The sequence below is a fragment of the Alosa pseudoharengus genome, unplaced genomic scaffold (genome assembly GCF_046254945.1).
Source record: "Alosa pseudoharengus isolate Yale_2024_CS ecotype anadromous, Long Island Sound unplaced genomic scaffold, YU_APseudo_1.1 YU_APseudo_1.1_scf_4, whole genome shotgun sequence".
Classification (NCBI taxonomy): domain Eukaryota; kingdom Metazoa; phylum Chordata; class Actinopteri; order Clupeiformes; family Clupeidae; genus Alosa; species Alosa pseudoharengus.
Genome location: NW_027468774.1, coordinates 30,722,626 through 30,746,187, shown reverse-complemented (window position 1 = coordinate 30,746,187; position 23,562 = coordinate 30,722,626). Strand labels below are relative to the sequence as shown.

Genomic DNA, 23,562 nt, shown 5'->3' with positions numbered 1-23,562 from the left:
GTATGTTGTGGTCTCCACTGCGGTCCATCTGAAGCTCTCCTCAAGGACTGGTATGGCCTGAATTCGACCCAGGTCTCTTTAAGAGTCAGTGTGGATGGCTGACTGCTGTGTTTGTTGTTATGGTTATGGTATTTGGCTCTTTTGGTTATGGTTATTGTATTTGGGTATTGTATGGTTATTGTATGGTATTTGGACACTTTTGTCCAAAGGTGGTGTTGTTGTGTGCAGATCTGTGTGGTGGTACTATGTGGACTATCGGTCACTGATTGCCGTTGTTTGTGTGTCCCAGTGTCGTCCATGTGCAGCAGCGCCCCCGGCTCTGGGCCCAGCTCTCCGAACAGCTCCAACAGCGCCATCGCCGAGAACGGCTCCAGCGGCTCCGTCCCCAACATCCATGCTGAGGTAAGAGACTCTTGTTTGAGACCTGTTTAAGTCAGATACTGTGTGTGTGTGTGTGTGTGTGTGTGTGTGTGTGTGTGTGTGTGTGTGTGTGTGTGTGTGTGTCTGTGCCTGTGTGTGTGTGTGTGTGTGTCTTTGTCTGTGTCTGTGTGTGTCTGTGTCTGTGTGTGTCTGTGACCAAACAAACTAAGGGATGTGAGCAGGCGCAGCCTTGACTGCACTCCCTGCCTCAGCTAGAGCAGGAGTGTGAAGGTCAACGTGCCCCTCTGTAAGACTGGCAAGCATTTTGAACGCAGCCTCATCTCAACGCCACACCATGGAAACACTAGACGGCAGTGGGTTTTGCAGAAATCCTAGATGTTTTTGGTCAAGTTGACACGATCGTGCCTCTCGTCACTGTGTTACTGTCACGCTGCCAGGCCCCAGCACAGATCTGTCTCCAAGTTCCACACATTCATTTGAAGGAACTATAGGCGTGAGGGGTGGGTATAGAGAGACTGGAAGTGTTGTCGCAAATGAGCCGCTGAAGTTAGTGGGATACATGCGAATATGGATGTATTGGGCAGACGTGACGCATGGCAGATCAAATTGACTTAAAAAAGTGATGTAAATCACTGTTAAGGGGTAGCGTCTGTTGAAAACGTTTTGGCTTTGTGGAGGTAGACGTTAAATTGTAGCCACCCAAAAATAGGCTAACACCATGACGTAATTGGATGGACAATTCATCATAATTTTACTACAAGTGTGACTTAATATGGCCTCTCATTCTCCTCATCAGCGAGGTGCCCTCTGCTAATGACTTAATTGGAGACTCCGTTATGGACCTGCACATTTGGTGAAGTAATTTTACCATTCATGTGGTCACACTTCGATGCCTTTGAAAAAATGCGACACAGACTGCGGCATAATGGCATATACTGTAATAGCCGCTTCTCTGAAGTGCTTTTCCTCCGGTGCGCATTGGCTCCAAAACGTCCTCGCGAGAAAGTAGGGCATACACACACACACACACACACACACACACACACACACACACACAAAAAGAAATAAAAATGTAATGTTGGGGAGTCTTGGCAGTGAAATATGCTCGCTCATACACATCATTGCTTTCACTCTAGCGGATCGACAACGGCGATGATGATGACATAACGGGCCACCTAGTTAGCTTGCGGTGCGCCGGCGTTCGTTCTCAGAAATAGCACTGCCGTTATGACTCTGAAATAGCGCGTGGAGTTCGTTATTGCGGCGCCGCTGCAGCTCGGCATCCAGCCGGCAAATTCACTAATGCGAAGAATAGAATGGTGACATCATTCTTCTTCCAAGTAGGGCAGTTCGCACACTTTCAAACACACTTTCTCCCCTCTCACTGTTTTTTCTGTCTCTCTTTCTTTCTCTCTCTCTCTCCCTCTCTCTTTCTCAGTCTCTCTCCATGCAGAATGTTTTATTTAATCGGTGATTCTGACTGGTGATTGATTCAGTGCTAGAAGTTAGAAGGAAAACGTTTTTCAGGCAACACATGTGGACAGACCTAAACTGGACTGAACTTATCTACCTTTTCGAAAATGCATGTGTGTAATGTTTTAATGATATAGTATAGTTATGCTGTTTGTTCTATGTATTATGGGGGTTTAAACTTGGAGGCTCCTTCCTTGCCATCCCTTCACATCCATTCATCCCACTTCCTCTCTCCTTCTATGAATCTATCTATCTCTCTCTCTCTCCCTTCCTCCCTCTCTCTATCTCCCTCCCTCCCATCTCCCCTTCTCTTCCTATCCGTTTCTTTCTTGCCTCCTCCTGCAGCAGCTGCGCTCTCTCCACCAGTCTCTGAACGCGGACGGGACGGTGAGCCCCCTGACTCTCTACACGTCCCCCTCGCTCCCCAACATCTCTCTGGGCCTGCCTGCCAACTCGCACATCACGGTGAGTACCAGCCACACACCCCAGTGCCATTTTACACCCCACATCCAACTGCCTGGCCACACACTCTCCCTCTCTCCCTCCTCCCACACCCCACACCACAGTGCTTAGTGTCGTAACCCTACTCTAATGTCAGCTTAGTTTCTGTATGCAGTATGTAAGTCATTTACACTCCATTTGTAGTCTCTTGAGTACTGAACACGTACCCTATATGGTCTGCGTAGGAAACTCTTGAGCGACTGAAATGTTCCCCTTATTCCCACATATTACTCGCTCTATTCTTCCTGCAAATCAACTCAACTCCCTCCAGCCCAACTGTATCACCATTCCTTTTCACACTAATTGCCCATTCACACCAAGAACGATAACGATAACTATAAATAAATATCGTTTCGTCGACGACGTTCACACATAAACTATAACGATAACGACATGAAGAACGATATCGTTGGGGATCACTTTCACAGAGCGATTTTCAGAACGATAAAAAGTTAATAGCCAATCAGAACCCATCGAATTTTAACCATCACATTCATTAACACAAGGAGAAACTTTATTTATCGCTGTTCAGTGTGAACGCTTTTATCGTTCTGGTTATAGTTATCGTTATCGTTATCGTTCTTGGTGTGAATAGGCCTTAACACTGTAGCGGCAGTCTACATCCTCTGTCGTAACAAATACCTTGCATATGAGCCAGTAATCACAGCATTGTATGTTTGTGCCTTATTGTCACACTATTGCCCAATGTAGAGTGGGCTGACGTTTGCTGCTGACCTCCAGGCTTCCCAGAAGCTGCAGGAGGCGGAGCGACAGGCCCTCCAGTCGCTACGTCAGGGCGGCGCTCTGACGGGGAAGTTTGTCAGCACCTCGTCACTGCCGGCGTGCCTGCCCCCGCCCGGAGCGCCCCACGACGCCGACGGCCCCCAGACCAACTCGCACTCGCACTCCTCGCTCCTGCAGCACGTGCTGCTGCTGGAACAGGCGCGGCAGCAGAGCGCGCTGCTCGCAGGTACACACACACACACACACACACACACACACACACACACACACACACACACACACACACACACACACACTGCCATCAGCAGAGTAGACTAAAAGTTTGGCATGCTATTTGGGTCAGAACTCTTTTACTCCTCTCTAAGGATGGTCCAGATGATGTCTGTTTTATGTCCACTTTTATATGCGGCTGTAAAACGGTGCGACTCTCTGCAGATATAGATGACAGCGTTATGATCATCTAACTACTGCACCGGGAGTTGCCAGTGCTCAGACTCTTATGGGATTGTTATCTGACTTCATGGTGTAATAATCCCTCCTCTCACCACCTGCACTGAAATACCATAGAAAGAGAATACACTACAATGGCATCTTTATTGTGAAAAATACTCTCAGACTCACTTTAAAGTAAATGAATATTGAATTAGAAATACAACGCTGCTCAGTTACTCTGTAGATGAGATGGTTTATACTGACAATAGCATGCAAATATTGAGCTGTCTGCACTGCATCACCACGCTGAATGAACCTCTCGGAGGTCACTGAACGGCCATCGCTAAGGCTGTCTTCCTATCTTTTACCCACAGTGCCCATGTATGGCCAGTCGCCATTGGTTACGGGCGAGCGGGTGTCCAATAACATGCGTACGGTGAACAAGCTGCCGCGGCACCGGCCCCTGAGCCGCACCCAGTCGGCGCCGCTGCCCCAGAGTCCACAGGCCCTCCAGCAGCTGGTCATGCAGCAGCAGCACCAGCACTTCCTGGAGAAGCAGAAACAGTACCAGCTCAACAAGGTAGACATATACACATACGCATACACACTTACACTTGCACAGCACAAGCATGAACACACACACACACACATGCGCATAAACACACACACAAGCATACATCCACAAACACACACACACACACACACAAGCACACATGTCCAGACATACATAAATTAGACATGCATATACACATCAGGGGTGTAACGGTACACATATTCATACTAGACCGTTTCAGTCCAGGACTTTCGGTACGGCCCTAGTTCCTCTAGGATTGTGCCATGTTATGATTGCAACAATTAGCGCAAATTCAACTACCTGTAATCCCACACAAAAGTCTGGGCAACCTTGCAATTATGTCCAACCACCGCTTTTCTGCAAATTTGACCAATTATTATAGTTCCCTAAGAAATATCACTAACCACAGCAGTCCCTCGCACAAAATGATTAGCCAGATGTCACCACACTCACTTCCTTGCTTTGTGTTGTGAAGATGCAGACATCTGTAACACAAACGCCAAACAAAATAATTGCATAATAAAGCAATAGTAAAACAAAATAAAGACATTAATTGTTCTGCTGACTTTAAGCCATTTAAGCTATTCAAAGTTATTATTCCTACTTTGAAGCAATGATGCAGAGGACTAAGTTATAGATTAATGTGATGTAGGCCTACTTTTAATGTCCATATGACCTTACTGAATAGAGTTATCTAGGGTTTTCTCTCCATTAATTTTCATAGGAGCCTTATCTTAATAACTGCACTGCTCTGGGGCGCATTTCCCAAAACCATAGTTACTAACTAAGTTGTCAACTTTGTTGGTTGCAATGCAATTTCCCATTGCCAACCAACTAAGTTGCTAACAGGTTAGCAACTATGGTTTTGGGAAACGCGCCCCAGGTATGTAACACGAGTTTGTTGTAAGAAGTGAAGCTCTCTGGTGACGTTAACCATCCGAATTCCGTAATGTGTACAAAGGGGCGTGCCGGGCTAGTCACCAAGGCAAACGACTTGGATTAGATTGTTTGAGAATCCTGAGAATTTATTAGCAGTGGTTTGCAGCAGTATTCTGTTTTTTAATTCTTATAATATATTATATAATTATATTTTTCATTTTTTATATTTATTCATTTGTTTCATTAAAAATGTTATAGAACAAATATCAATTGTTGGTGTTTACAAACGTTCATAATAAACAACCAGCAATTTTATGTTGTCCATTTTTTCCTCTTACTGTACCGAAAATGAACTGAAGTGTGACTTCGAGACAGAGGTACGTACCGAGCCGTGATTATTGTGTACCGTTACACCCCTGATACACATGCACAACCATACCTGTACACATATGGATTATATACAAGTAATAACTTTACACTCACAGTAATGGAAGCAGAAACAATATTGCTTAACAAAGATTGGTGTACTCAGGAGGGGTGTTATGTCATCACACACACACACACACACACACACACACACACACACACACACACACACACATACACACACACACACACACACATACACACATACACATACACACACACACACACACACACACACACATGCACACACACACACACATATACAAATAAACAGGCTATGCATTAGTCCTGACAAAATAATAATTTTGCCATAGTAATTGTACTAATCACACTTTAAACATAAGTCATTTAAGGAGGCCTGTTTAAATAGGTGGCCTTAAACACAGCAGCCTGTTTTTGCCATAATGAGGTGAGGCTCAGTGTACAGATGGTGGTCTGGAGGCAGCTGTCCCATCCACTACAGGGGAAATGGTTAGCACCGACCCCAAGTGGTCATGAGGAAGACTAATGGCCTTTTTCCTTTTGTGCTCGCAGCTGAGCGCAGATTTATCCTTTATTATCTTAAACTCTCGGTTTGCTCGCGAGGGGATGTGTTGCTGTGAGGCCGCAGCTGCACATGGTGGGGAACCCTGTGAGTGTGGATTTTCTAGATTTACTAGAGCCTTATTCTCTCAGAATAGACTGCAGACCACATTGTGGGGTTTACAGTGGTGATGCCAGTTCACTATTAAATCGAATATAGAATTAGCAGTTGTTTGAAGAGTATCTTCTGAGATGCATGACAGGCAGTACTAGCTGCTAATAGCAATATAGCAATAAGCTGACAGCTCTAAGGCTGACAGGCAGTCTGGAAATCAACTATTAGTGTAAACTATTAGCAGCAGTCAGTTGGCAACTGAGATTTCCTTGGTACCATTTAGCTAGGTTTAGCTAGTGTGCCAGCCACAGCAGGCTGCCACCAATAAGTAGTGTCTGATTCAATCTGCTATTAAAGGAACATGCTATACCTTTTAGCTGTAGGCTAACTATAGGAGACATATTATGATATCATAAAGGAGCTGTCAAACAATTTTCGGTCAGCAATTCCAAGACAACGGAACACCGGGGAACATGCAACACACTTGGTGGGCATGTTGCCCCACTAGGCTGATACAGAAGATCCCCGGAGGCCAACCCCCACCCATCCACACCCCCACACACACACACACACATTGGGCCCTGGAAAGCCGGGTAGGCCAAATGCCATTTTGGTGTAGTACCCCTTAGTAAAACTGAAAATGCACCAGGGTCATTCCACGTCAGTTCAACCAGGGCCCACGCACTTAGGTCTCAAAAAATTCTGAAAAAATTACCAGGTGTACCTATGTTACCCAGGAGACACACTGTAAAATTACTCTTATGTAAGATCAATACTTTCCAAGATACAGCCAGTTTTACAGGGGGAGGGGGGTGTCGATTTTGTTCGGCCTCTTTTTTTTGTCAAAGTTCACAAGCCCACAGCGCCAGAACTAAACCATGTAGGAGGCTCAAATTTTGCATGCTGGTACAAAAATAGGAATAGTATGTAGCAAAATCGTCCCGTTTGGTCTGGATAATCCTGCATGGTCATAGCTGTCCCTCAAAGTTGATACAAATTTTATTGGAGTTTTTGGCTGGGCTCTGTTTAAGCCTTCAGAAGACATATTTGTACTCAACATAGGCTCTTGATTTATTTTCCTTACTGAGATATGTAGAAACACTCTCACAATGAAAAGCAATGAACAGAAAATAAATCCCTTCAGCGTCTGAACAGCAGACCTCAAGTCTGAAAAATCATTTTGGTTATCATTTTCAGAGCACTCAAACACCTTGTGGGAATATACAAAGATTTTTTAAATATGTTTTTCATTTGACTTGTCTTATGCAAATCTTTCTTTTTTATTTTCCACCCTGAACATGGGCAAAATGCCCCATTGACATCAATATGTCCGTCCATGGGGAGCCATGCAATTTATGAATTTATACATGTGTACAATGTACATCTAGTGACTGTAACCCCCTCTTGGGTTTTGTCTTTTCACTTGCCAATCTATAGATGGTGGCATTGAGCCACAGACAAGCACCCTTACACACAGTCATAAACTGTGTAAACACACACGGATGACAACTAAGCTAATTTCTCTAAATGTAAACACTGTTGAATAATTGCACACTCATCTCACCTTATTTTATTCATAAACCCATTTGAGAAGACATCTACTTAAAATGGAAATAGCTTTTTTTGTCGATCCCCACAAGGTTTCTGTGACACTGTTTAGCTAGCTTTAGCTAGCATGCCACTGACAGCAGACTGCAACCAATAGGCACTGTTTGTCCACTCAGATCCTCTCCAAGGGGGCGGAACTTCCCCGTCAGCCGCCCACTCACCCCGAGGAGACGGAGGAGGAGCTCACAGAGACGGCCGAGATGCTAGAGGAAGGCCGGGGCGAGGGGCCAGAGCACACGCGTGAGCCGCGCCTCCAGAAGGACGGCTCAGGTGAAACGTCGCCGCCGTCGGAGCGCCTGCTGCCCCTGAAGGGAGAGAGCACCGAGAGCGACTTGGAGGAGGAGGACGATGAAGACGAGGCCATCGAGCTCAAGGAGTGCGACGACGATGGCACCCCCTATGGACAGGTAGGAGGAACTGCCACTCAGTTTTCTGTGTTGTAGCTGGCTTTAAAGCAACACCAAAGAGTTTTTTGTACCTTAAAATAATCTTTCCAAAATCGTTTCAGTGGTTCATCAACTTGTAACAGGGTGAACGGCACTTCTGCATTCGCTTTACGACCCTCTATCGGCTATACCTGCACTATGCAAGTTTGCCAAATCGGGTTGCGGATCTGTAGTTTGATGGAATGAGACATAAGAAACTACAAATTTGACTTGCTTCTGATGTTGCAATACATCATACTTTCATAAAATCATGCAACATACTCTACATTGTCTGTGGACATCACTGTTTTCAAAGCTGGTGCTGGATAAACAAATAGTGCGCTTGCGACATAGGAAAAATGCTTTGGTATTGCTTTAAATGCCACATATTTTTCCCCTTTTCCCAAAATTTTAAATCTTGAATGTGGGATCCCTTGCTCTTGCACTTGCATTCTTAAGTCGTGGGGAGAGACTTGGTCCAGGTGAAATTGAGATGGTTTTATTCAATAAGCTTCCTTTCTCAACGTCATTAAAGAAAGATTTCTGAATGGATCATTCTTGTCTCACTGAATCACATTTCCAGACCTAGGCAGCCAATAAACAAATGACTGGGTTTTGTTATTTCTGTGTTTTTTCATTGGTAGCCTTCCCAGATAACCAAATACTTGTGTAAGAGCCCTGAAAGGGTTCCATTTTCATAATATGTTACTTTTAAACCCAATGGTTTCAAGGGTAAATTAGATAGGTGAATAAGGCTGCTCTTTTATAAAGATGTCAAAAAAGAACATGTCAGAATTAATTAATTGATGGAATACAAGTTAATTGCAGGAAGTCTGGAAAGAGTCAGTTATCACAGCATGGGCTGAGCTTAAAAGCTGGAAATGGAGAAAAAATGACTTCCAGGGCCACTTTTATTCAAAATGGTAACATCCTAATGGCATTAGTTCCATCATGTTTCAGGCACAGGTCATAAAACTATAGGAGCAGATTATAGAGGAGGTAGCAAATTGCCATTTCATTTGTTTTCATCTGCAATCAGACTGAAGTATTACTGAGGTTTGCACAAGTATCTCAAGTGCTTCCTCCACAAGCTTTACATGGATCTTCTGTTCTTCAGCTCATGATGATGGTCCCTGAAATAAAGCCATCATACTCCACACAATGCATTTCTAATAAGATCAGTTGTGCAACTCTCCACTTGCCCAAGTACATAACTTACTCCAGCACATAAAATTGAGTGTTGAAGGTCGAACTGAATGACCCCATTCTGCCTGTCTGCCATGCTCTGGAACACTCCACTTCGGAACAGAACATTCCAGAAAGGCTCTAGCGGTAAGCCACTGCATCTTTGGTGGAGACCTACTCTCGTAAGATTTGCCCTGTCGTCACACCATCAGTTTTTTTGCCCACTTGGTGAAGATTCTACCGATGCTGTGGAATTTTGTTTCTGTTCTTGTTTTTGTACTTTATTCAAGTTTTGTTTTTTCTGATGTTGATTTTGTGAAACGATGAGGTCATGAGATGAGTTGCTGGAAAATGGTGGGTGTCCTTCTCACAGTGAGTGTGTATGAGATGGGGGAAAGAAAGCGAGAGAGAGAGAGAGAGAGAGAGAGATTTAGAGTTCATACACACAAAAAAACTCTGAACTTAGACAAAAACAGAATGTGAGCGAATGCTTTCATATCCACCCACTGAGTGAGTCATCATGAGTTAGCCCATGTTGGTGGAATACAGCGGCGAAACGACGGCTCTTGAGAATGAATGGGCTGCAGTCTGCATCACAAAACAGCCAACCAGCCGCATCGCATGAGTACCCCTGTGCTCAAAGTGTTCCTGGTGGACTGAAAAAGGGATAAAAAAACAACTTTAATCAGAAGGTTAATTCAGTTTATTTTGGTCATGTTTTCCGGGCTAAATTGGAAGAAGTGTGTTGCAGCGTATTGATGCTAGATGCCGCTAACACAGAAAGCAAGCACATAAAATGAAAAATGTCTTTGCTTTTCCATCCAAAGTCAGTTTTATTTGCCTTTTCCGTTGATTTTCAATTACATACATTTGGCATATCTAACAGGGTATTGACTCAACCATCGCATCTTTGTGTGTTAAGTCTCTGTTTAGAGCATTCAGTAGTGCTCTGTAAAGTTATTGGGCTACCACACAAGAAAATGAGATGATTAAGACTGATCAATGAAGGAATTACTATGAGGAAGAGGAAGTATTCACATTGATGCTGTGTGTGTGTGTGTGTGTGTGTGTGTGTGTGTGTGTGTGTGTGTGTAGAATTTGCATTCAGACATTCAGCCAGTGAGCTTCCTGCTCAAGCTGAGATCATTGAGAAAGATTCTGTCAAAGAGCAGCACATTGGAATTCAGGCGGCATCCAGCTTTCTCTCACTGGGACAAGCACACACACACACACACAGTCTCCTCCCCCAATGTCCTCCGTGCTTTTACCCCTCTTATTTTGGTGAATGGACTCGTCTCTGACTCATCTCTCCTTGGTGATTCATCCCACACTCCTCACCTCTTCTCTGCATCTCTCTCTCTCCTCCAGTTTTTTTCTAGCTACAGCCCTCTGTCTCCATTGTTGCAGTACCCCCCTGCTCATTCCCTCCTCCTTGCTCTCACACTCTCTCCACCTGTCTGTCTCTCTCTCTCTCTCTCTTTCTCTCTCTCCTTTTTAGTTTTTTTTTATAGCTACAGCATCCTCCTGTCTCCCTTCTTGCAGTACCACCCCCCCTGCTCATTCCCTACCTCTCTCTCTCTCCCCTTCCCTCTCTCTCCCACTGTCTCTCTCTCTGTCTCTCTCCCTCACTGACTGACTCACTATCTCTTTCTCTCCTGCTCTTCATCCCCCGCCTTCCTCGCAGTGCACTTTACACCCAATCAAATCTCATTGGGAATAGCAGCTTCTATTGAGAGCCATTTCTGTTGTGACAGTTTGTGTGTGTGTGTGTGTGTGTGTGTGTGTGTGTGCGTGTGTGTTTGAAGGAAATTGATGAAGGGGAGGGGGGGCATAGAGAGGACATAATCAAAAACATCTCAGACTCAGAATTTAGCAGAAGTTACCCCAGTCATCCTTCCTCATTCCCTCTCTTTCCATTTTCTTTCCTTCCGTCCATTCTTTTCTCCTCCTCTTGCTTCTCTTCTTCTCTTCTTCTCCTCTCCCCCCTGTGTGTGTGTGTGTGTGCGTGTGTGCGCGCGTGCGCGCGTGTGTGTGTGTGCGTGCACACCCCTGCTCCACTTGTCTTGAATACAAATGGCTTGTGCATCCATGCTGTGAATAGAGGACAGAGGTGGGAGAGGATATGCTGCAGCGTCTAAGTGTCTCGAATGAAGAAGAGATCAGGACGTGGTGGAAGGCACAGTGTGTGTGTGTGTGTGTGTGTGTGCGTTCGCGCACAATTAATGTGCTAACTAATATCCCATCAAGTAATTGTAGGTGCTCCACATTGTATCTCTCTCTCTCTCTCTCTCTTCTCTCTCTGTCCCTTCTTCCTTTACTCTTTCTCTCTGACTTCCATGGCATGTGTTTTCACTCGTTTGTTATTTTTTCCAAACATGCAAGGCCCGGCCAAGCCATCCGTTCATCTCCCTCCCTCTCTCCCTTCTTTTTCTGCTTGACAGAGAGCAGACCTCTGTCTTTCCCTCCCTCTTTTTGGAGTGTGTGTGTGTGTGTGTGTGTGTGTGTTTACTGCAGGGGATGTGTAAAGTAGCTTTTTGGCGGGCCTTGCTACAGCTTCTCCCCTTTGCCTGCCCTTTTGAGGGTTGAATGAGGGATGGGTACACACATACACACACACACACACACACACACACACACACACACACACACACACACCAAACTTAGTCACACATGCACACACACACACACAAACACTCACACACGCACACACACAGACTCACACAAACACTCAAACACACAAATGCATATTGCCTGCCCTTTTGAGGGCTGAATATGGGATAAATTGACACACACACACACACACACACACATACCCTCACACACACACATGCACACACAACCACAAGCTGCCAGCCCTTTTGAGGGCTGGATGAGTCCACATAAGCACACACACACACACACACACACACACACACACACACACACACACACACACACAGACACACACACACACACACACACACACACACACACACACACACACACACACACACAGACACACACACACACACACACACACACACACACATTCTGCCTTTTGAAAGTTGGTTGTGTGCACACGTGCTCTGTGGTCTTTGTTTAGAGTGTTCTGTTTATTCGGTTCAGGGCTTAATTTAGCTCCACTGTGCTGATCTCCCCCCTCTGTTTCTCTTTCTCCTGTCCCCTCCATCTCTGTGTGTACTCCCTCTCTCTCCTCTGGCTCTTCCCTCCCTCCCTCTCTCTCCTCTGGCTCTTCCCTCCCTCCCTCTCTCTCCTCTGGCTCTTCCCTCCCTCCCTCTCTCTCTCTGCTGCTTTGTGGGGATGTTTTTTCCTCATCACCCCTTACAGGTCAACTCTTACCTTGTGCATTTCTGATTGTTTTTGTGGAACTTTTATGAGCGACAGAAATACTATTGTCAGCTCTTTGTGAAGGAAAAATTCAGTCGTGTTGACACTGTTATTAGTTAACAGGTTAACTCATTAACTTTTCATCAATCACACTGCAGTGGTCAAGGTTTAATTTTAACAGCAATGTGTGAATGTGTGAGCAGGTTTTTTTTTTTTTATCAAGACCTTGTTCCGCTTTCCATTTAATTCATTCTTCAGTGCTTACAACACTTTCAATAGCTGGAGATTTTTGAGATATGGAGATACAACTTTAATTGTATCTAACGTTAATCTTTAATGATAAAGGTTGGTTTCAGGAAGCTTAATAAACCTGACATAAAATGAAATGTAAAAATAAGTGTCTTAATAATCTTCATTTTATTTTTATTCTTTCTCTGCAGTTTTCAGACCAACATCACATTCAGCAGCTCAATGTGTTCCAGGCCTCTCTCTCCATCACTGGCATGCCCCACAGACCCCTGGGAAGGGCCCAGTCCTCCCCGGCCACTGCCAGTCTTAAGGGAGCCCCTATGGCAGAAGTCCCCATTAAGCACCTCTTCACTACAGGTAGCCAACACTACAAATGGAACTAGAACTTCATCTAGAGCTTCATCATTCATCATTCATCATCACCCCCCCCCCCCCCCCCGATCTTTATTGTTAACTGCTATATATATTAATCCTTCTTCACTCTCTCCATGTGGCAGGGCTGGTGTACGACACGCTGATGCTGAAGCACCAGTGCATGTGTGGCAACACCCACATCCACCCGGAGCACGCGGGCCGCATCCAGAGCGTGTGGTCCCGGCTGCAGGAGACCGGGCTGCTGGGCCGCTGTGAGGTGAGACTGCGCCCCCCACTGCCCCGGAGGACCATCTGCAGCCTCTCCGCACTCTAGCTCTGGTTGTGTTGTGTTGTGTTGTGTTGTGCTGTGCTGTGCTGTGCTGTGCTGTGTTGTGTTGTGTTGTGTTGTGTTGTGTTGTGTTGTGTTGTGTTGTGTTGTGTTGTGTTGTGTTGTGTTGTGTTGTGTTGTGTTGTGTTGTGCTGTGTTGTGTTGTGTTGTGTTGTGTTGTGCTGTGTTTGTTTGTTTTGTTTATTTGTTTGTTTGTTTGTTTGTTCGCAGAGGATCCGGGGCAGGAAGGCCACGCTAGATGAGATTCAGACAGTTCACTCAGAGTATCACACTCTCCTCTACGGAACCAGTCCTCTGAACAGGCAGAAGCTAGACAGCAAGAAGCTCTTAGGTGAGAACAAAGCCATATGCACACATACGCCATCGATTCATTTACCAATATTAGGAATTGCGAAGAATTTCAATTGCGTTTTATTTTGTATTATTCATGTATGGGTCGTATTTTGTATGTGCAAAAACTGCGTAGCTCAACCTGTTCTGAGACATAATTTATTAGCAGTAGCATTGGTGCAAAGCTGGGCTTTTACCTCCAGACGTTTAGCATAGTGTGTCGTGGTCTGTGTCTGTGGTCTGTGGGATAGACCTGCTACCACACAGATAATGTTTTTTTTAGGACTAAGAGCCCCCCCCCACACACACACACACACACACGCACGCACATACACACACACACACACACACACACACACACACACACACACACACTGCCCTCTGCCTTATATCCCCCATCCTTCCTCCTGAATGAGTGTGACTCACCGCCCGTGTGACGTGTGTGTGTGGGGAGAGGGGGGAGGTCAAGATAGAGGGATTCTCAGGAGGATGGCACCACAGGGGGTGGGGGAGATTGCGGGTAGGCATGGCTGTGAAGACGTCAGGGTGTGCATCAGAAGTAAGTCGTGGCTTCAGTCATTCCCCAGTCTCTAGTTATCACACCCCTTACCTATCCGGTATGGGTGCATATCTCTGAATATAGGCAGACACTGCCCATATACCCCCCATAGTCTCAAGGCCTCTTCTGTCTCTTCAAAAGTGCCCCTCAATGGGGGGGGGGGGGGGCTAAAGGGTAACAATTTAAAGATTTAAGGCATTTCTGTGTCAGTGCCATTGGGCAATGCACATGGTTGTTGAGAACTGTTGCACCATCTCCTAGTGATAGGAACACACACTGTTGTAGCTCTACAATTTCAGTCACTAGGCACTCAAACAGTGAGTTCTATGTGAAGTAAAGTGCTTGATTGCTGTGAATTTGTCACTGATGGAACATGTGTGTTTTCTCTGCAGGGCCAATGAGTCAAAAAATGTACGCCATGTTGCCCTGTGGAGGCATCGGGGTGAGTTGACCTCTTTCCTGTTGTTTTCCACATCCGTCCATCCTTCCTCCTCCATACAGCTCATCCACCTTTCCCCACAGAAACTGATAGAGCCACTTCTCTGAAGTCTATTTAGAAATCTACTTGATACAACGTGTCATTGTTATCTGTATCCAGTCAGAAATGCATTGATCACTAATGAGGTCATGGTGACTGTAGTCTTGTTGGTGATGGTGTTCACTATGTAATGATGAGAGAGAGAGAGAGAGATGAGGAAGAGTGCAGCAGTGCTTGATGTGTCTGATGGTCACTGCAGGTGGACAGCGATACAGTCTGGAACGAGATGCACTCCTCTGGGGCAGTCCGCATGGCTGTGGGCTGCGTCATTGAGCTGGCCTTCAAGGTTGCCGCCGGAGAACTCAAGGTGAGACACGCACGCGCACACACACACACTCACACACACACGCACACACACACACACACACACACACCGACAGACACACACACACACACACACACATATTTTGCCACTCCCTCAGTATAGAGAATACACTGTGACCAAAATGTCTGTCTCTAACTTTTGCAACATTGTCTCTTCTTGTCTGTCCTCATATTTCTCAACAAACAGAACGGTTTCGCTGTGGTCCGTCCACCTGGGCATCATGCAGAGGAGTCCACAGCCATGTGAGTAGCCCTGTGGAATTGTGGGTAATGGGAAGGGGGGGGGGGGGGGGTGGCAGTTGGTCTGGATGATGTCACCATAGGCTGCTGACAGTGCCACTTTGTTTGAGTCTGAAATACTCTACTCCAGAAGAGGAGCTGAATTATTCATAACTGAACATTCTGTGTTGTTCCACCCTTCTACTTTGTGCTCTATAAAAAAAGGTTTATATATATATCTGTGTTTGTGTGTGTCACAGGGGGTTCTGCTTCTTCAACTCAGTAGCCATTACAGCAAAGCTCTTGCAGCAGAAACTCGGAGTAGGAAAGATACTCATTGTGGACTGGGTGAGTGTTCAGCGCTCTGCCTACATTAGGTCCCCTTGACTACGTCTCTCCTTCCACCTCTAATCTCATCTTCTCCTTTTCTTTCTCTGCCTTTTTCATTCTTGTCATTCCTTCTGCCACCTATTTCGTTCTCTCATTGGAAAATCTTGATTTGTATTCATATCCATTGAGGCTGTAGCTTTTCCAGATCCCTAGACATTAGCTGATAGGAGAACGGTGAAATGCTACATTGGCTGGTGTGTTAGCACGTGCATGAGCTTATAGGGAATCAGAAAGAGCAGAGAACCTGTTTGTATAGCTAAGGAGAGCTAGGAGTTACAGTGTGAATTTTTCTCTCATTTTTATGGTAAAACACACTTCCCCTCTCTATCCTTCCTTTTCACTTGCTTCCTGAAACCTTAGGACATTCACCATGGCAACGGGAGTCAGCAGGCCTTCTACAACGATCCCAATGTACTCTACATCTCCCTCCATCGCTATGACGATGGCAACTTCTTTCCCGGGAGCGGAGCTCCTGAGGAGGTCAGTAGTGGAGGTCAAGGCTGAAAGATGAGGTCAGAGGTCAAGAGTTAAACATGAACTTCAGCCTTCACAATAGCTTATGAGTTTGTGAAGTGATTCCATCTTAAATTTAGGAATGCATTAGCTGAAGTTTATTTGAAATAATATGTAAGGAATGCATTAGCTGAAGTTTATTTGAAATAATATGTAATATACAGTCATGGTGGCAATATGGTGGTTTGCATTTAATAAACTCTAAAACATCTACACAGTTATATGTAGCCTAATATATAACATGTAAACATTATATAATATAGCACTCTATGAGTTAACTGTAATGAAAGGTTTCACTAAAGAGGTGAATATGTGGAAATGAGATGAAGGGGACAGCAGTGTTCATGCCGGCTCCTGAGGACTTGCGTCCTGAATGGGATTAATTCCGGAACCATCTGTGCCTCCAGTATGCTGCCTCCAGCATTAGCCAATTAACAGCCACCCCAGACTAATTTGGGAAAGACTACAGCAGCACAATCACACAGCTCGCTCAGGCTGGGGGGTCCACCCTCAAGGACACTGTCACTGCTACAGTCGAGTGGCCAAGTGCTTAGAGCTGCTTTTCTCCTCTGTGTGTGTGTGTGTGTGTGTGTGTGTGTGTGTGTGTGTGTGTGTGTGTGGGCTTGTGCAGGTGGGAGTTGGGCCAGGTGTGGGCTTTAATGTGAACATTGCCTGGACGGGTGGAGTGGAGCCCCCTATGGGTGATGTGGAGTACTTAACAGCCTTCAGGTATGTCTGTCTGCCTGCATCAGACCTGCTTAGAAATCAGAAATAAATCAGTATAGACCATTTCAAGCTGAATGAATTCCCAAGCTTCTTGCTATGCATTGTAGAAGTATACATAGAAAGCAGAAATGAAGAAAATTACGATTAATACGATTGACAGCCAACGGACTGTCTTTATGCTTAGCAACACTGAGTTCACAGTCCATTCATTGATCTAACAGTCTTGAGGATGACACACTCCATCTCATTCAGTTTGCTAGTCTGTGAGGGGATCCATGTGATTGGTGCAGTCAGTGACTGGCTGTCTGTTCATGTAGGACTGTGGTGATGCCGATCGCCAATGAGTTCTCTCCGGACGTGGTCCTGGTGTCGGCCGGCTTCGACGCGGTCGAGGGTCACCAGTCCCCTCTGGGCGGCTACAACGTCACGGCCAAGTGTGAGTAACACTGCAGCATCTGCAGCAGCTCACCACGCCCACCCCCCCTCCCCCCTCCTCCTCCACATCTTTCTTTCTCTCCCTCTCTCTCCCCCTGCTCCCTCTCTCCCCCCTCTCCCTCTCTTCCTCTCTTCCGCTCCCTCTGCCTCATTCACTATCTTACCTTTTCTCCGTCATCATCTCCCTCTTTCTCCCTCTCTCTCACCATCTCTCTCACCATCCCTCTTTGCCTCTCTCTCCCTCTCTCTCCCCGAGATCTGTTTCATTCACTATCTCCCTTTCTCCCTCTTTCTTTCTTTCTCTCTCTCACCAACTCTCTCTCCCTCTTCCCCCCCCTCTCTGTCTCTCTTCATCTCTCTCTCTCCGTCTCCTGTCTATGTGAGCACCCCTCACGATTCATTCACTGAGAAGCCCACCCTCCTGCAGGCAGCCATGACTCATCGCTCCCCTGTGATGTTTGGCTGGAGACTGATCATTTGTGCTATGTGTGAATGCTGGAGCTGAGTGTGTCTCCCAGAATCCTCCTCTCTGTCCTCCACTCCTCTTCTTTTCGCTTTTCTTGACGTTATGTATTTATGTGTGTGTGTGTGTGTGTGTGTGTGTGTGTGTGTGTGTGTGTGTTTGTCCTCAAAAACATGTTCCCATCTACAACCCCTGAACAGAAAACAACTGACTCACATCTGGGCTCTCTGTTGAATTCTTTGCCTCTAGCGCCCTCTACTGGCACACATTGACTCTAACACTCTTGCGCATTAATACATGTTACACAGCAGCAGTCCTAGTTTCACACCACTGGTACACGATGCAAGGCCACCTGCAGAGCGCACACGTCCCAACTCATTTGGACGAGCTGCCACGAATAACATTTCCTTGGAAGGTTCCAGATCTGGAGCCAGAAGCTCTGAAGGTGACATCAGTTCCTGTCAGGAGCAGTGAGAAGATGACTCACTCTGTTCATATTCAGTGCTAATATGAGCATAATTGTGTAGTTTAGTCACCGGCACATGTACTGGCAGTCAAGCAGTCCTTGGGTAATTTTAGTGAGTGTCTGGCTCTGGCAAGCTGTCGTGATCGAGTACCAGTGCAACATAAGAAAGTATTATCACAGGATTGGCACATAATGACACACTGAGGTTTGAGTCAGTGAATGGAGCTGTATCAACTAGTGGGTTCTTTGAGAACACACTAAGGAGATTTATAATAGAAAGACAGGAGCTAACATGCATAGTGTTATGAGAGAAATCAGCACATTTAATACTATGTGATGTGGATTTTGTTAGTATAAAGTGGTACACAACTAAATGGTGTGTGTGTGTGTGTGTGTGTGTGTGTGTGTGTGTGTGTGTGTGTGTGTGTGTGTGTGTGTGTGTGTGTGTGTGTGTGTGTGTGTGTATGTGTATGTGTTTGTGTGTGTGTGTGTTTCTGTTTCTGCGTGGTCACACGTGGATTTGCCCACACACTGAAATGATGTAATGATGTAATATCTTACCTGTGGAATAGAGGTGTTTGATCAATGATCTTGGTGTGTGTGTGTGTGTGTGTGTGTTATGTAGGTTTTGGCCACCTCACGAAGCAACTGATGACGCTGGCAGGAGGGCGAGTGGTTTTGGCTCTGGAGGGGGGGCATGACCTCACAGCCATCTGCGATGCCTCTGAGGCCTGTGTGTCAGCACTGCTGGGAGATGAGGTATCCACACACAAGCACACATGCATTCACACGCACACACACACACACACACACACACACACACACACACACACACACACACACACACACACACACACACAAATACACACAAACACATGCATCGACCTCCTACTCCTGTGTAGCTGTGCGCGCACATACAGACACGCGTTTGATGAAACACCTGTGCACTCATACAGTAGATAGAGCCATGTTGTATGTGCTGAAATATAATATCGAGTAAGTAAGTCATATAAGCTATGAGTATATACGATACATAAGTGAACCAGGATACTGTAAGTAACCAGTGGCTGACAACGCGCTTTAACTGTTGTGGTTTCAGCTGGAACCTCTGCCAGAGTCCGTCCTGCAGGAGAAGCCGTGCCCTAAAGCAGCCGCCTCACTGGAGAGGGTCATAGAGATCCAGAGTGAGTTTCACCAACATTTACACTGTGCTGCCTCCTCAGACAGGCCCTCTGTCCGCCACATGTGGCTCCATGCAATTCCCATACAGTATCAGCCCACCAGCGGGACTTTGTTTGTCCCAGGCAGATCAACTGTGTCTTACACTGGCCAGATATGTCCAGTTTATGATCAATTATTCGTGACATTCACTCACTCTTGTTGTCTTCATCTGTGTTCTTGTCTTTCTCTGTCATCTCTCAATCCTGTTCCTCCTGTCCTCTCTGCCCCTGCCTCTTGTTCTCTCATTCTCTCTCTCTCTATTTCGCTCTGTCTATCTCTCGCCAGGTAAACACTGGAGTTCCCTGCAGCGGCTGGCTCCTACCGTGGGACAGTGTCTGTTGGATGCCCAGAGAAGAGAGAAGGACGAAGCGGACACCGTGACGGCCATGGCCTCGCTCACTGTTGATGCCGAGCAGGCTGCTGTTGTCACGGAGATCAGGTGCGGTCCGCACATTGCAGATGCATGTTTCTCATTTCTGTGGCAACCTTTGTGTCGCTCTACTGTTGTCACGTGGAATGGGAAAATTACAATAAAATGCCTTTTTGGATAGAGCATCATCACTGCACAACTTACAGTTTACCACTTAAAACAGTGAATTTGCACAAATTTAACCCCGCCCACAAACGTCGGGAAATTCGAGAGAAAAAACGGTGCACAGTCATTCATTCCACCTGAGCGCACTTTGGCTGATTTTGTTTAGGGCACGTCCATAACGCCAACTAAATACCATGCCATTGTGTTGCCGTTATGGATGTGACAGTTTTGTACGGAACTGCCCTTTACAACAAAAAGGCTGTCGCTAGAGAAATGAGACATTTTAGATGTCGCTATTGCATCTGTTGTACAAGATACTGACAGCACAATAACTTAAAATTGCTCTGATTGGTTAGGTCTATCCAATTGTGTGCAGAGGCATTTTTTACCTGTATCGGTTGAAACACGCCCATAGTCACGTCCCAATGGTGCAGTATCAGAGTCAAATTCTAAATAGAATTGAGTATGGCTACGTCAGGCTAGTGAATTTGTACTTTTCAGGTAAAATGGTATTTCTGACTTTAACCTTGTGTGTGATATATTTTTGCATGTTGATGAAGAGCACTGTCATTCAGTAATGTTCACTTCCTGTCTCCCTCTTCCTGTTTCCTGTTTTAGGTCAGTGGAAGAGCCTATGGAGGAGGAGCCGGCGCTTTAGGACAACTGGATGTGTCGCGACCTGCGGCAGTTCTTTTGTCTCCGGCGCCTGGGCTGCAGTGTCCCCGAGTGACTTCTTTCTCCTCCTCACACAAACCCCTCCTCCCTCCACCTCTGTCGGGACCTGCGACACATCGCCTCACCTGTGCCTGCATCACCTGTGTCTCACACACACACTTGTCTCCAGGTCAGCGGACTGGCATGTTTGTGTGTGAGTGTGTGCACACGTGTGTGTTTGGGTGAGGGGTGATAGGTGAGAGAAAACAAACATGCTCTCACTCTCTCATGCGGCTAGTGGGAGACTTTGATTGGCTGGTGGAAGGGCAGGAAGAGGCGGGCCATTCTGCTTATGCCTTTGTTTATATGACACTTATTGTTCTTTTTTTGGAGCGAACTACAGCAACGACAACACGCAAAAGACAATGGCACTGGCATATTGTCATTGAAACGGCTGAAGAGGCTATGTACATTTCCTGTGCTACTTTTTCAAAGAGGAAAACACAACAGTCGTCAGGACATTTTCAAAATGGAAAAAGCCAACAAGCAGCAAAAATATTTCAACAACCTTATGTATATGCTCAATAGCTCATACACATGTACACGCATAAACATTGACACACGCACTGTAACTTACAAACACTGATCCCAAATATGTTCCCAGCTAAATAATAACAAAGACTTTGAAAGCTTTTGGGCTCTCTGTCACAAACATGCATACCTCTTTCCTCTACTTGTCTATTGGTTGGAATACATGTTTGTCTGTACAGTAATTTGTTCAAAGAAGCACACAATCGTATATATGGATACGATGTATGTATAGGCTTATATGTGGTTCTGTATGTGTGTCTTGTAAACACATGCTTGATATATATTTATATATAAATACTGTACAATATCTCGGTCATGTGTTTGATAATTGCTGTGGTTGGGCTTATGTGGTAAGAACCATGCAGGAAAGCCCCTTGACAACCGTTTTTCTCCCCTAATTTTGGCCAATTGATTTTCAAGGCTGCTGTGCCTCCCACATTGTCACAGTAGATATAAGACATTGTCAGGAGACAACAGATTAATTTTGGACACACACTCTGATTGGTCTTGTCACACAGAGACACTAACACACACACACACACACACAATGACACTTAACCCGTTGGCAGCCCTGCTTGAGGCAGTGGCTTTGCTAAGACTGTATACCCTGACCTGTCCTGTCCCTGACGCTGACTGACCAATGGTGGGTACTCAGCGTGACAGAGACGTCTTTTTAAAAAGAACTTGGTGCCTTTTCTGAGACATAATAATACTAATGAAAAGAATAATAATAATGATGATGATAATAATAAAGAACACCAACAATGGAATGGAGAAAGAAAAATCTGCATGTTTTACTCTCCTCTTTCACTCAGTTTTTACCATTTATCTTGTTTAAGTTTTGAAGTTTTGGTTGTAATTGCCTTAAGTTTCTTTTTTGTTGTTAGCCATTTTAGCCATGCAGGCAATGAGCACAGCTTGGATTCCATCTCTCTCTCTCTCTTCCTCTTCATCCCTCTCTCTCTTCCATTTGTCTCTTTCTCTCTTTGTGTTGTCCCTCTCTCTTTTTTTGTCCGAGTGCAGCTCCTTTTAAGGGCTATATGGTCATCTGGCCAGCAGCCTGAATTTGTTTTTATTTTTATTTACATGTTGATTTATATGTCCATCCTATGCTCTTGGGCAGCCTGCAGGACACACACTAACAAACTCCTGAATACGACCAATCCGTATGTTATTTCCCTTCCTCTGTAGATGCGTTTTCCATTGTCTGCTCTCCTCAGGAGGCAGAGTCAATAATGAGCTATTTCTTTTCCATTGGTTTTGAGAGAAAAAAAACTGTACATGGTCATTTTTTTATGGAAATCTTTTTTGTAAAAAAATAATACACACACACACACACATATATATATATATATATATATATATATATATATAATAATAAGACAAAAACAGATATCAGTGTTAATCCACAGCGGTTGGATTCAACTACTTGCTTATCTGAAAAGAGGCATAATGTTTTGGGAGAGAGCATAAGCACAGTGTATTATTTGTGTTTTTGTTTATTTTGTATTGATGTCTTTGTTTTTGTCACTGCACAGGAATGTGGAACAGCCCTCTGTTCCCTTCAGAACTGTCTAGGAAAAACAAAAAACAAATACACACACACAATGATAATTTCCTCTAGGCAATAAGGTGTAGCACCACTTTACAAAAACATAAAACACACATACACTCTTAACCCAACAATACCACAAGGTTCTTGGTGGCTAGTTCATCACCCATGTATTGAACTCTTCCTTCAGGCTTTTGCTTTGTGGTTTGTGCAAATGTCGGCCTGGGTCTGGTTCAGCTACCGATTGAGTGGCATCCTCTGTTTTTTTGCAGTCGGGGATAGAGATGATTCTGGGCATTTTGAGCTGTTGTTGCCTTTAGATCATCCACCATAGTGATGGGTGTTGGACGTTCAGCACTGAAAGACCTAAAAAAGTGTATGTGGTGCATTATCTCTTTATCCTTTTTTGAGGCATTGCTGTTTTCAGTGCAGCCTTTTCTTTGTGGGTCTGTGTGTGTTTCAATTTGTGTTGAATTTCTAACACACATTTCTTGACTCATAT

At 45.2% G+C, this 23,562-nt stretch overlaps 1 protein-coding gene across 9 annotated transcripts in view; it reads left to right on the top strand.

Annotated features, from left to right (window-relative positions):
• Positions 1-22,845, top strand: part of hdac5 (histone deacetylase 5) — a 77,137-nt gene extending 54,292 nt beyond the window's left edge. For 6 of the 9 annotated variants that reach the window (XM_076265857.1, XM_076265856.1, XM_076265849.1 and 3 more), the window contains 20 exons: positions 290-402; positions 2,200-2,319; positions 3,067-3,325; positions 3,906-4,111; positions 5,344-5,361; positions 7,772-8,062; positions 13,033-13,198; positions 13,339-13,472; positions 13,755-13,875; positions 14,826-14,875; positions 15,171-15,278; positions 15,483-15,538; positions 15,775-15,862; positions 16,265-16,384; positions 17,049-17,146; positions 17,461-17,579; positions 19,133-19,266; positions 19,607-19,691; positions 20,014-20,167; positions 20,882-22,845. In XM_076265857.1, the coding sequence (XP_076121972.1) occupies positions 290-402; positions 2,200-2,319; positions 3,067-3,325; positions 3,906-4,111; positions 5,344-5,361; positions 7,772-8,062; positions 13,033-13,198; positions 13,339-13,472; positions 13,755-13,875; positions 14,826-14,875; positions 15,171-15,278; positions 15,483-15,538; positions 15,775-15,862; positions 16,265-16,384; positions 17,049-17,146; positions 17,461-17,579; positions 19,133-19,266; positions 19,607-19,691; positions 20,014-20,167; positions 20,882-20,921 (2,480 nt within the window). In that variant the 3' untranslated portion in view covers positions 20,922-22,845. The remainder of the gene's footprint in view (positions 1-289; positions 403-2,199; positions 2,320-3,066; positions 3,326-3,905; positions 4,112-5,343; positions 5,362-7,771; positions 8,063-13,032; positions 13,199-13,338; positions 13,473-13,754; positions 13,876-14,825; positions 14,876-15,170; positions 15,279-15,482; positions 15,539-15,774; positions 15,863-16,264; positions 16,385-17,048; positions 17,147-17,460; positions 17,580-19,132; positions 19,267-19,606; positions 19,692-20,013; positions 20,168-20,881) is intronic. The other 3 variants (XM_076265853.1, XM_076265855.1, XM_076265852.1) reach the window with 3 other exon arrangements.
• Positions 22,846-23,562: the final 717 nt, after the last annotated feature.